Here is a 14,370-nt window from a genome sequence, read left to right on the forward strand (position 1 = left end):
ATGTACTCATTGTGAAAAATTAAGACACATTGTGGATAATTGCTATAAAAAGCATGACTATCCACCCAACTTCAAATCTAGATTTGAGAAAAAGTCTCTTGTCCTAAATTGTATGACTGCTGCAAACACTCTTGTCCTAAGTTGATAACAAAGTAAGCTTTAACCACAGAATCATAAGGTTTTAATTTTACTAACGGATTTCTTTGATAAGAAACTTAACTTTCTTTTTCTTTCTTGATTAGTCCGTTATGTCATGTAACACAAAAGTAATGCAATTTTTAGTCAATACTTTAATTCTCAACAAATTTTAATCAAATTAGTCTCTAAACTCTTTATTTTTTTAGATGAATAAATTTTCAAGTCATATTTTGACAAAAAATTAAACAATCATTATTTAATAAAGACATAAGCGTCTTTAAAAATTTTTAAAATTCTTAAATTAATTTTTCATATAGACAAGTAATCTAAAATTTGAAGACAGATTTAGTAATTAAATTTAACTAAAAATTAAAATATTTTAATTAAATACTTTCTAAAAATTAACAAAATAACTCAAAATAAAGTTTTCTGTGTTTTATCATGTATTCTTTAAAAAATAGTTATTGAAGGTTCATTCTTTCGTTGAATCAACAGTTTTGCTTTCTAAACTCCTAAAGCATGAGACATTAACGATAGATACAGATCTATGTGTTATATGCGCCCTTTAGCCATATGGGCAATGCAGTGGACATTATCGAAACCAAATAAGCACACGTGGCGCGAGATTAAAGTTGATATAAAGGATGGTAATTTGTCTTTGTCAAGATACCATGCTGATTTTTGCAAAGTTGCACGTCTTCTCAAGACGAAGGATGAGAAAGCACCAAGAAGTCTATGATAGCTTATATATGATTCTACTTGCAAGAGGATGTTGTAGTCAAAGATTATTAGATTTAAATTTGTGCAATGCACCAAAAAAATACAATAATGTAAATGAAAATAATCTTTTGCATTAAAAAATAAAATAATTTAAACTTATCAAACTTTTTTTATAGAATTATTTTGGCTGATTTTTTTTAGATATAGACAAGATTTTGTGTAACACATCATTATTGGATTTTATTGTATTTTTCAAAATTTTCATGGTGAAACAATTTATAGAAGGCTGAATTGTAATAGCAATTTGTTTTAATTTATCTGTAGTAATATGCAAGAGTGTATTGATTAATTATAATATTAAATATATATTATGTCAACACACGAGGTGTATTGATATTACATAAGGAGCTTAAGCATATTATATTTTTTTATTAGGAAAATATAATTCTGGCATTATAAAAGAAAGAACGAAAATTAATCTATTTCACCCTGTTAATTAAAAATTAGTTATCAAATTAATTCGATTTAACTTAAAAATCGTTTGACGAAGAATTAATTAAAAATAAAAAATTAATTAATTAATCAAACTGATATAGTATTTTAGCAATTAAACAATTTAAAATAATAAATTACAAAAAGATAAATCTTTTAAAAAAATAACTTTTATATATTAATATATTATTTTATTATATCCAATTAAATCCTAATTGAATTATATGATTGAATTTTTGAACATCTAATTCTACCGATTTGATTTAATGACCGGTTGAGATTTCAAACCTCAAACATGACATTTGTTGAAATTACTAATAAAAATAACAGTAATAAATGAGGGCTAAAATTTTTATATAAGAATACTTTTAATGTAAAATACAAAAATATTTTATTATTTTAGTGTTTTACATAGTTATGGTGGTAGCACAAAATATCATTGACGTTTTATAATAAAAAAATTTTAAATTATAAAAAAACAAAACGTAAATGATGTTTTATAATAAAAAATATTACTTTAATTTTAAAAACGCAAAATGTCACTGGCGTTTTGTTAGAAAAATATTATTTTAATTGAAAAAACACAAAACGTCACTTACGTTTTGTAAATAGTCATAGTAATGTTTAATATACAATTTGAACGTTTTGTAAATAGCTATAATAATATTCAGCACACAATTTGGTTCATGATAAATAGTTTCACCTCTAATAATACAATATTAAAAAGAAAAAGTTCACAAATGAGTTCAATTTTTTTTTTTATTTAAGTACTTACCTTTTTTTCCCCTTTAACCCAAATGAAGTATGGATAACGATTAACGACGCTTAACGTTCTCATATCCCTGTGACCAACAAAACCCAACACATTGGACTTTCCAATTCAATTCCAATGGCTTTGAAAACTTGCTTCACTCTTCTCCACCATTCACAACACTCTTCTTCCAGAACCTTCTTCTCAATCCCCTCTTTCAATTCTGCTACCTGCATTCTTCACAATGAACCTCACAACAACCACATCCTGCATTTATCAACATTTTTTACTAAGAGGAAGCTCAATCTTGCTCTTCTTCTCACAACTTTTCTTTTGAGCAATTTATCAAACACTAGTGGTGCATTGTTGATGGCTCAAGAGTTGGACTTGGAGCTTCAGAGATACACTGATTCCAAGGAAGGTTTCACTCTTCTTATACCCTCTTCTTGGACTAAGGTAAAATTATTTACCCATTTTCTTAGAATTCAAACTTATTATTAACCTTAATCTTTGATAAGCTTTTTCTACTGTGAAGAATTGCGTATGTTTTCCTCTCTGTTTGGTATGATGTGTTGGAAAATGATTCAATAGAGTTAAATGGAAATAGAATGAGGTGGGTAAAATATTGAGTTAAAATCTAGCTGTTAGTGTGTAACTCTTTTACACAGACATTTAATCGTGTGCTGTTGCATAGATCAAATTGGTTTCTTGTTGAGATTGAGGTGTAGAAGTTAACCACTTTTTGTTTTGTCTATATAGCAATAGTTTGATTTGATATTAATTTAGAAGAATTTTGCATTGAAAATGCATAAAATTTAAACTTAGATGAAATGGAAATGGAATAATAGTATTGGATGAAACTGATCATCATATTTCATAAAAAGTAGTTATTTATTCCCGCCAAATCACAACACTTTCCATTTACATTGTAACATCTTTGCTGCTCTGGTTTGCAATGAATAGGTTGATAAAGCTGGGGCAACTGCTCTGTTTCAAGATGCAAGTATGGGGAGCAACAACATTGGGGTTGTCGTGAACCCAGTTCGTCTTGCAAATCTTGGAGACTTTGGGAGCCCCGAGTTTGTAGCTGATAAGCTTTTACAAGCAGAAAGGCGTAAGGTAAGGTTCTTGTTTCCATTGCTGAAACTTTCTATGACCAATGCAAAATTTGAGTCGAGTGTTGATGATATTGATTAGAACAATCTCCCTGTACTTGTAGCATAACAACATAAGCAAAGGAAGAATGAGCTGAAAGATTTACCCTGGATTAGTTTGACTCTGTTGTGAACATCATTTTGCTAATACTAAGCAGCAAGACACTAAAGGCTAAACTAACTAATTGGCTAAAATTGTCTTCTCTGTTTCTTTCATTACATTATATAATAAAAAGGACTCTAGAACCTTCCCTTCCTATCACAAACTATTGGCACCTCACTTGTGCTCTAAGCCTCTAAAGTATTCCTCCCTATAACTATTTATTTTTATCCATAGTAGATTCTTCGTTGATCTTTATTTAATTAAATCAAAAGTAGCAATGATCATAGATGTTAGTGAAACATTGCTCCCATATTTATGACAAAAGGAATAATGGCCATTACATATAGTTTGCTATGCATTTAACAACTAAAGTAAGAAGGCAAAAAGCTTATTTCTCTGAAATAGTGAAATGTTCCTTCTGTGTTCATAATTGTCTTTGATCCTAGGGGATAATCAAATGTCTATGTGACTGTATATCATTTGAACTTTTGTGTATTATTCTCCTCATATTCAGGAAAGTACAAAGGAAGCTGAATTAATTGCAGCTTCAGAAAGATCAGGAAATGGAGGTTTGCAAATTTATGAATTTGAATATACCATTGATAGTACTCGTGGAGGAAAGAAGAGGATATTTTCTGCAGCATTTGTGACCTCAAAGAAACTCTGTCTTCTTAACATTGTTCATTCTGATAAACCAGAGAGTCCTCTTGAACCATATAAAAGAATGATTTTAGAGCAAGTTCTCCATTCCTTTAATGCAGCAGCTTAAAACTTTGAAATGAATATCTCATTTCTTCTCTGATTATTCTCCCTCTCTTGAGTCTTGGTTCTTAAAATATGGCAACTGATTTATGTTCAGTCTTGGTTGAAAGTCATAAAAATCAACCAGACTGAAATTCTAGTGTATAGATTTTATATCACTATGTTTTAACTTACATAGCTACATATTACTTGAACAGTTGAACATTATATCTTTTCAAAAGAGAAAATACTGCAGTAGGTGTGTAATTATTTTCAACAAAGATAAAAACGTTGATTGCATGAACAAATTATTTTCAGAAGATTATAGTTAGCGAGATCTCAACTAGGTTTAATTCACAGGCATAGGCTTACGCTTTCCACTGATCCTTCCTGCCTTAAGCTATTTATGAAGAAGGCGAAAAAAACACGTAGTTATGTAACTGTAAACCGAAATCTAAATATTTTGGCTCAGAAATATTATTGGTTAAATCATAGTTTGAATTTTGGATATAGTTAGCTGTGTAAGTAAGAGTGTCAAACAAATTGGTCTATTAATCCAGTTCGTTTAGGTCTATTATAGATTTAAATGGATGAACTAATTATATATCAAATATATATGGATATTTAAAATAAAAGTTTTATACATTTTTTTTTTAAATCTATCAAACTAAACGAGTCAATATTTTTTTTTTTGAATTTGTTATCTAAATAGATAACTTGTAATTAAAGCATGTGTATAAGGAGGGAAAAGAGGATCAGATTGTTGGCTACTTGGCTTGAGAAAGCTTGAAACCTCACCCAATTCTGTAGATATCCCACAACACAAACTATTGCTGATGATTTTAGAGGTACACACTATTCCGATTAGAAAAGGAATAATAAATACTATTAATTAAGTTAATTACATAATTTAAAATTATGAATAATTTTTTAAATAATAATAAAAAATAAGATCACTATTTTTATATTCTACAAAATTTATAAAAAAAATTATAATAAATTAACTCTAAATAAATTATATATTAACTTTGTAAAAAAAAATATACATTAGATATTATACGTAATAATATAATATATTATCTTATGACTAATTATACATTGGATATTATTTTCTTCTCTTGAATTTTGGTTCTTAAAATATGACAATTGATTTATGTTCAGTTTTAGTTGAAAATCATAAAAATCAACCAGACTGAAATTTATGTTCACATTAAATATTTTGCACCAAATTAATTTTTTTTGTTATTGAAATTAAAAAAATGAGTTGTTAATCAATTCTGAATTCATATTTAAATTTGAATAAAAATAAAATATTATTTTAAATTTTATCTCACTAATCAAACTTAATTTAAAAATAAAAATTATTTTGTACACTATATTATTGGATAATATGATCATTTGCCAAATAAAATAAACCAAAAAAAACACTAGTTATATATTTTAGAAAACAAATTTAAATCTTTTTTATATCGTATATATGAGAATTTTGTTGATGTATTTAAAACTTTCTACATTTACATATAACACGAAAACAAAAAATGTTAAAATGAATTTAAATATGAAATTTTTGAAATAAATTTTTTTCTATTTTTAATCATAATCTAATCTAACTAACATACTCTAGCTAACAAGTGAACTTTATATAAATGTATTTACTTATATAAATGTTGTGTTTAAAAAAGAAATCCAAGTAAGAAGCTAGTTAAGAAGACGAAAAAGTTACTTAAAATAAGAATGAGTCAAGAGAAAATCAGACTGAAATTAATTCGTTCCACCCAATTAATTAAAAATTGCCATCAAATTAGTTTGGTTTAATATAAATTATTTGACAGAAAATTAATTAAAAATAAAAAATTGACTAACTAGTCAAACTGATATAGTATTTTAATAGTTCATCAGTTTAAAATAATAAACTACAAAAGATTTAATCTTTTTAAAAAAATATATATCTTTTTAAATCTTTTGAACATTTAATCCTACGTTTCGATAAGCGGTTTGGTTTTCAAACCTCAAACATGGCATTTATTGAAACTACTAATAAAAATAAGGGGAATACTAAGGGAACAATGAAAATTTTGAACAACATGAAGAACCACCAATCAAATGGAAATACACTACACTTTAATTTAATGCTACTAATCAAATTTACTTTTTTAACCCTATTAATTTACATTGTTTACACATTGTTAAAAAACCTTGTTAGTTACCTATACTTTTTCTAAAAATAAAAATAACTGTAACAAAGGAATTCAATTTTTACAATTAACGCGCTTAACGTTGTCATGTCCCTGTGACGAATGAAACCCAACACATTAGACTTTGCAATTCAATTCCAATGGCTTTGAAAACTTGCTTCACTCTTCTCCACCATTCACAACACTCTTCTTCCAAAACCATCTTCTCATTCCCCTCTTTTAATTCTGCTTCCTGCATTCTTCACAATGAACCTCACAACAACCACATCCTGCATTTCTCAACATTTTTTACTAAGAGGGAGCTCCTTCTTACTCTTCTTCTCACAATTTTTCTTTCGAGCAACTTATCAAACACTAGTGGTGCATTGTTGATGGCTCAAGAGTTGGACTTGGAGCTTCACAGATACACTGATTCCAAGGAAGGTTACACTCTTCTTATACACTCTTCTTGGACTAAGGAAAAATTATTTACCCATTTTTTTTAGCATTTAAAATTACTATTAACCTTAATCTTTGATAAGCTTTTTCTACTGCGAAGAATTGCGTATGTTTGTTTTCCTCTCTGTTTGGTATGATGTGTTGGAAAATGATTCAATAGAGTTAAATGGAAATGGAATGAGGTGGGTAAAATATTGAGTTTAAAATCTATATGTTTTCCTTTCTGTTTGGATTTTGATCCCAATGAAAATTTCTGGACAAGATCTCCTCCTTCTAAGATAACGCCTTTGATTTTAGGCTTCAAGATTAAGTACTACTTTATTCATATTAACTGCCTTCAATATCTTTATTATGTCTCTCCATTTTACTACTTTAACTCGTACGACCTCACTACAATATTGTATTTAAATTTTGGTTTTACATTTAAACTTATATTTAATTTAAATCAATATTTAATGCCTTTTGTTGTTGAGAGTCTTTTGTTTTAATTAAAAACTATCTAAATTTACATAATATAAAAAGATAAAAAATCCTAGAATGAAATTTTAAAACTGAAATTTGAAAATGAAATCTTTTAATTTTTATCCATAATATAATATAAATTAAATTGACACACTTTATTCTAAAAAGTGAAGTTTATATAATGCCTTCTTATAGTCTTTTGCTTTAATTAAAACTATTTACATTTACATAATACAAAAAGATAAAAAAAGAATCCTAGAATGAATTTTTAAATGAAATCATTTAATTTTTCCATAAACTGCTGGCCCTAAACTTCTCTATAAAATTAAATTGACACTCTCTGTCTTAAAAAGTGAAGCTTACATAAATAAATACTATATCTAAAAATAGGAAACCAAGAAACAAGAAGAAGAAATAGGAAACCAAGAAAGAAGAAGAAGAAGAATAATGAGTGACGAGCAATCAGATTCCGCAATGATGAATCCGTGGGATATCAGAGACCCGTGGGATATGATAGACTTTTATGCCGATGAACCACCGCAGTTTCAGTTTGAGTCTCCGCCTCTGCCTGAGCCCTGGAATGGGGACCAAAACAATGTAGGTGATCCCCAGCTCCAGTCGTGTGCCATGGACGTCAGTGGTAATCAACTATTGATGAGTGTTTCCCGGAAGCTATGAAGATGACAGGGCACTATTGTGAAAGCCCATTATCTGGTTATCAACCACTTCAGTCTCAGCTTCAGCCATGTGCCATTGACGTGTGTGGTAATCAACAACCTCAGTTACCGTCTCAGCCGGTTATTGATGAGTATTTCCCGGAAGTTATGAAGAGGACAGAGCACTATTGTGGAAGCCCATTATCTGGTTATCAACCACATCAGTCTCAGCCTCAGTCATGTCCCATTGACGTGTGTGGTAATCAACCACCTCAACTACCGTCTCAGTCTTAGCCTTGGTCTCGGCCACTTCAGTCTCAGTCTCAGCCTCAGCCGTGTGCCATTGGCATGTATGGTAATCTACCACCTCAGCTACCGTCTCAACCACCTCAGCTACCGCCTCAGCCTCAGCCTTGGTCTTGGCCTCGGCCTCAACCTCGGTCTGGGCCTCGTTCTCAGCCTTGGTCTTGGTCTCGGCCTCGGCTTCTTTCTGAGCCTCGGCCTCAGTCTCAGACGGATATAGTAAGGATGGCGACGAATGAGTTTTTCGCTGATACATGTGGTTATCCCCCACCTCAGCCTCAGCCTCAGACTGAGTGGGATACGAGGAACATGATTCCCAATGTCGGTAGTCATCAACTACTTCAACCTCAACCTCCGGTCTGGACTTGGGAGGAGAACAAAGCTTTTGAGTCTGTTATTACCAGTTGTTTTCAGGATGCTCTACACAACCACCGGGAGGCAGTGGCTGCTCGTCTCCCCGGCAGGACCCCCGCACAGCTCCAAGAACGCTTTCAGAAGCTGATGAACGGCATCAGTGCCATCCATAACGGTTATCCTTCAAACACTCCTCTCAATGCTGCATCTGATAACATGACCATCATGATGGAACACAACCCTCCCTCCATCCCCATCATCAATGCAACAACACCACCACCATTACCACCTTATTCGACGGATCATCATCATAGGTCGGTATTCTCAATATTTTCATTCTCTTCTTATTTGGCAAGGTTTATTTCTCGTATTCTTTCTTTCTTTTTGTTTACTTATTCTATATTTCCTTTTTCTTATAAGTTTTATGAACAAACCTAATAAACAATGAACCTTTTTTTACCTCTGATTTGTTTTTGAAATAAATAAAATATTTTGAAATGGAGATGATCAAATATATAAATATTTTTGTTTACATGAAATTCATTGATTATCAAATATTTTGTTTATTATCATGGCAGGGAGGAGGTACTGTCGGCTGCAGAGGAGGAGCTCGTGCCAACTGCAGGGGAGGAGGCAGCACCAACGAAGACAAGATATCATTGGACCCAAGATGAACATAGGTATTATGATTATATTACTTTTTTTTCCCTCTTATTTATTTATTTATTTATTATCTAGTTGAATATTGGTATTTAAAAAAAAAAGTGAAGCAACTAATATCAACATATAGGAGCACTTCTCTTGATTTAGATATATCTCTAACTTGTCGATAATGATTGTATGTTGTCTACAATATATAAGTCTAGCACCACTTTTTTGTAAGATCGATTTCACTGCTCTCTTGTTAATTAAAGGTTTCATACATCAGTATTTTTGTGTATCAATAACTAGCCATTTGAGCGAAGTCTAAAGCGATTTTTGTTAATTGCTAAATTTATTTTTGTTTTGACCATGGTTGGCATAATAAGGTTTTTGGTTGGACTGAAAACAAAAAAAAAATTGTTTGATATTTAAAAATATCGTTACTAATTAAATAGTTTATTTTTTTATTTAAAAAATTTTAGTATAAAATTTGTTAATAGTTATTTCAAAAATCATATTTTGGTAGGTTATTTCTTAGAGGGTACCAAGAAGAAGGTAAACACTGGAAAAGAATTTCAGAATATTATGTAAAAACAAAAACTTCTAGTCAAATTGCCAGTCATGCTCAGAAACATTTTTTACATCAAGAAGAATCGGCTAAAGGAAAAAAGCTAAGAAAAAGTATTTTTGATGTAATTTGATCATCGTAAGTCATTTCTTTACTCTCAATTAGTTAGTCTAATTCAATTTCTACTAATATAAAAAATATTTAATTGGCTATTTTAAACTATTTTAAGTTATTATTTATGATAGTTACACTATTTTAATTATTTTTCAATGTAGAAATTGTGCTCTATTCCGAGGTTTTTAATGGATGGAGGAGGATTTGCTTAAAGGAGGAAGAACATGTAAATGGTTGCACATATCTAGTTCGAGTTAATTGTTAGCTAGTTTTGTAAATCAATATAGATGTAATTGTGATTCATAACATTTTTATCAATAATATTTGATTTTCTAGTTCTCTGGCCTTGATGGCAATGCCGAAGAGGACGGTGAACTAGATTTTATCGAAAGTCTTGATGGCTATGCCGAAGGGACTTTTAGTAAGAAAGATGTATCTTTTTAAAAAATTATTAGCTTTAAATGTATTAATTAAACAGATGTGTAAAATTTTTTTAAAAGTATTTCATCCATAAAAATTAGTTATAAAATATTTTTAGTTAATTTTATACTTTTATTGATGATTACTTCTTTTTTATATTTTATTTGGTTGTCATTGAAGTTGAGAGTTAGTATAAGAAGAACTTGACACTAATTAGATTATAAACAAAATATTTGATACAATTACTCCAATTAACTTGTTGTGTGCTGTATTTACACAATTACTCCAATTAACTTGTTGTGTGCTGTATTTAGATGATGTCAGTAACAAAATTTTGTTTTATTAATATTATTGCCTCTTTTTAATGAACGAAAATAAGTGACTTTTGTAATAACATTTTTGTTCTTATTTATCGTGAAAATTATATTTACCAAATTTTAAAAATATATATATATTGCAGAGGTTTATAACCCTCATAATTTTCACAATTAAATTAAAAAAAATGTTGGTCTTATAAAGTTGTTCAATTGCTTTTACATCCAAACAAACACAAAAATAAAGCAACCTAAAGATGGCTAAAATATCACAAGAGTAAATTAATAACAAATCAAGAATTCAAGACAATGATATCTCCAAAACAAAATGCCAGAGTAAAATGCGTATTTTGTCATTTTAATAATGGTCTTCCCTAGCGGATAGGCAGCTGAGATTGAATGCAAAAAATGGAGAGCTAAGGAGATATTTCATACTGATATTGATCTGCCAAAGAAAAGGAGAAGATGAAAAATGTCAAATTAGTCTTAGAATGAAATTAAGTAGATATAAAGAAAATATTTTTTTTAAACAAAGAAAGCTCATCACACTAAAGTGGAGCGACCATAAAAGGAGAAATTTATTTACCTTTGTTTCTAAATTGCACAAATGAGTGTGTACTGCTCACTGAACATTGTTGCAAAACAAAAAAAAAAGTTCATTCAAGCTCTGAGAAATTATAAATATAGTTACAAATATATGTAAAAATATCGAATTACAGATTGATATGGAAACACATTAATTGTGACTAGCTAGGAGTATAAATGAAACAAACACAAAAAAACAAAATCTTGATTTAGATAAAATTGTATTGGTCTTTCATCCCTGGCGTCAATGCTTGGTTATGGAACCAACAATCAAGAGGACTCTACTTCTTGCCAAAGCCATAACACAAACACAATGTCATACAAATTTTAAATGTGTCATATCAAACGGTTAAAATATAGATGTATGAACTATATGCAAAAATGATTTGATGATGACATGTTTCATATAATGTTAGAGCAGTAAACTACTTCCTCTTGGATGTTTTGGATGTTGGAACAATCAATCCTCTCTTCTCTAAACTTTTATATCGATCCTTTATAAGCGTACAACAACCCTACATATATGTCATGGAAATTGATAAGTTACTTGGATGCTTTAAAAACTCAGAAAACAAACAAAAAGTAAGCAAGAGAATTTTTACAAGCTTACCTTAAGCTTCTGGATGGATCCATTTATTTCGTCGATTAGGAGAACTTGAAGGGGAGTAGGCTCAAACTTATTAACGAATTGTGATAAATATACACTCACAAAGAATTGTGTGTATGGAATAATATGTGTTAGGTCAAAATCACTGAAGTACTCTCAGCATGTTCTCTCATTCGAATAACTAAGATTTTGATGGCAAATTAAGATAAATAGAAAAGCCTACTTACTTGTGCTTTCCTAAGCGTGGTGGCCGTGCCTTTAACCTATCTTAGCATGTTCTTCTGCTTTTCCTCATCTTCTTGCTTGATTTCCTCCATAATTTCAGGTATGCTGTAACCAGAAGAATCAACACAGCTCAAATATCATGCTTTGTCGTGTTTGGAAACATAGAAAAAGATCAATTCATACTACCTGTCAATTTCTTTCAACAAGTCCTCCAACTTCTTAGCTTCTGCTTCTTTTTTCTGTTGTTCTTTGTGCCTGAGTCTCTTGTTCAACTCAACTCTAGTGACCCTCTTTGTTTTGATATGCATGTTGGATGAATATTCAAGCAATACAAATATATCATATTTTTAGTTGATATGTATGGAACCTATTTACAATTACAAGCATAATATGAGTATAAAAAATAATAATAAATAAAAAAGCAATAAAATGACCATAAAATATCTTACAAGATATAATGATACTTTAGCCACTTTATCTGATCTTGTCATCTTAGTGATGAAGTTGTGTGAATTGCTAAGTTCAGAGGATATTAGAAATTGAATTTTGAGGGTTCATACATTTTCATAAATCATAATCCTTTAGAAGCTCTAAATTTTAAAAGGGTCAAAGACAATTTCACTCGCAATATATACTGATTATAAAAATCAAGATTGTATACTTTTTGGAACTCGCCTTGACTTGGGTTTTTGAGTAGAAAGAAACATTAGAATTTGGTTTATGTTTAAAATTGCCAGTAAAGGCATTGACGTGTACCACGCAAATGTCGGCAAACAAACTCAGTTATGAACCGACCTCAAAGGTCGGAAACAAACAAAACAAGAACAACCTTATCTCCCAAACCGTTACCCCCAAAATAGACTACACTACTTAAACACGCCTCCATACATATCAAAAAGATACTGATAACTGCATTGACCAGGAATATCGGAACCTACGAAGTCCACTACCAACCCAAAAATGTCTATAAAACTAATCCCTCTAACTCATAAAGACTCAGGTTCTACACTTACTTCTGATTATTATTCTTTACTTACTTATCACTCACACACTTACTTGAGCGTTGGAGTGCTTTGTGCAGGTGCTCCCGCCGCCGTGTTTCAGGAGTCCGAGGCTAAGTCCACACTCCTATACCTGGACGACGTTTAGCTCAGCCGTGAATCCAGGTGCTCGACCGGAGGCTACTGACCTCGGCACGTTCAGGACGAAACATTTGGCGCCCACCGTGGGGCCCGATATCTAACCCCATTCTATTTCCACTTTCCACTTTATTTTCTTCTTCTGCACAGGACTTATCAATCTTGTGGCATGGCTGACAATAGAGTTCATCAACCCAGTCAGGCCGAACTTATGGCCCAGATGGCCGAACTGCAAGCGGAAGTCAAGAGATTAGCTGAGCTATCCACCCAGAACAGCAAACAAGAGGAAGGCAACTCCAAAGGTTCAACCCAGGGCGGAGCCGATCTAATAGGTGTCAACCCCCCAAGGAGAAACTGACCTTGGACAACCCATTTTCTGAGGAAATCACAAATTACCAAATGCCAAAGCATTTCACACTCCCTTCCTCTCTTGAGCCATATAAGGGGATTGGTGACCCCCGGGCTCACATAAAAAAATTTTAATCTATGATTTTTTTTAACGGACCTAATAACGATCCTGTACTTTGCAGAGCTTTCCCTACTTATCTTGACGGGGTTGCTCTGCTTTGGTTTTCGAAATTATCTGCAGGATCAATCGCTTCTTTCGAAGAACTAGCTAGGTCTTTCATCGACTACTTTGCAGCAACTCGGATCTACGTACATGGGTCGGACTATCTCAGCACCATCTGCCAGGGTCCACAAGAAAGCCTAAAGGATTATATGACCAGGTTCACAGATGCCACCATGGAAATACCTGACCTAAACCCTGTCGTCCACCTACATGCCCTCAAGGCCGGTCTCAGACCCGAAAAATTCAGAGAAATCATCGCGGTTGCAAAACCAAAAACACTGGACGAATTCTGGGAAAGAGCAGCATGACAAATGGAGATCGAAGAACTCCGAGAGGCCGACAAAACTGAAAGGAGACCAAGAAAAGAGGATGACAGATCATCCAGATCAATGAACACTAAGGACCTCGGCAAACCATTCAAGCTCACCCCAAAATTCGATAACTACACCAGATTCAATACGAAGAGAGAAAAGATAATCAAAGAAATACTCAATGCCAAGATTATAAAACCACCAACCAGAGCGGGGAGCTACCAAGATCAGCGATTCGTCGACAAAAGCAAACACTGTGCTTTCCACCAGAAATATGGGCATACAACCGACGAGTGCGTGATAGCCAAAGATCTCCTAGAAAGATTAGCACGGCAGGGCCTCTTGGATAAGTACATCGAGGGGCGAA

At 31.7% G+C, this 14,370-nt stretch overlaps 2 protein-coding genes across 2 annotated transcripts; both read left to right on the forward strand.

The window, feature by feature from the left end:
- The first annotated feature begins 2,145 nt into the window (after positions 1 to 2,145).
- Positions 2,146 to 4,316, forward strand: LOC107623963 (psbP domain-containing protein 2, chloroplastic). Its single transcript, XM_016326377.3, has 3 exons — positions 2,146 to 2,557; positions 3,065 to 3,220; positions 3,873 to 4,316. The coding sequence occupies exons 1-3, from the start codon at positions 2,240 to 2,242 to the stop codon at positions 4,125 to 4,127; spliced, it is 729 nt and encodes a 242-aa protein (XP_016181863.1). The 5' UTR covers positions 2,146 to 2,239; the 3' UTR covers positions 4,128 to 4,316.
- Positions 4,317 to 7,584: 3,268 nt separating this feature from the next.
- Positions 7,585 to 9,850, forward strand: LOC148581916 (transcription factor DIVARICATA-like). Its single transcript, XM_088495653.1, has 4 exons — positions 7,585 to 7,991; positions 8,048 to 8,821; positions 9,086 to 9,187; positions 9,676 to 9,850. Exons 2-4 carry the CDS (start codon positions 8,199 to 8,201, stop codon positions 9,848 to 9,850), a joined length of 900 nt encoding a protein of 299 aa, XP_088351779.1. The 5' UTR covers positions 7,585 to 7,991; positions 8,048 to 8,198.
- The last annotated feature ends 4,520 nt before the right edge of the window (positions 9,851 to 14,370 follow it).

The sequence above is a fragment of the Arachis ipaensis genome, chromosome B10 (assembly GCF_059453495.1).
Source record: "Arachis ipaensis isolate K30076 ecotype BB chromosome B10, ASM5945349v1, whole genome shotgun sequence".
Lineage (NCBI taxonomy): Eukaryota > Viridiplantae > Streptophyta > Magnoliopsida > Fabales > Fabaceae > Arachis > Arachis ipaensis.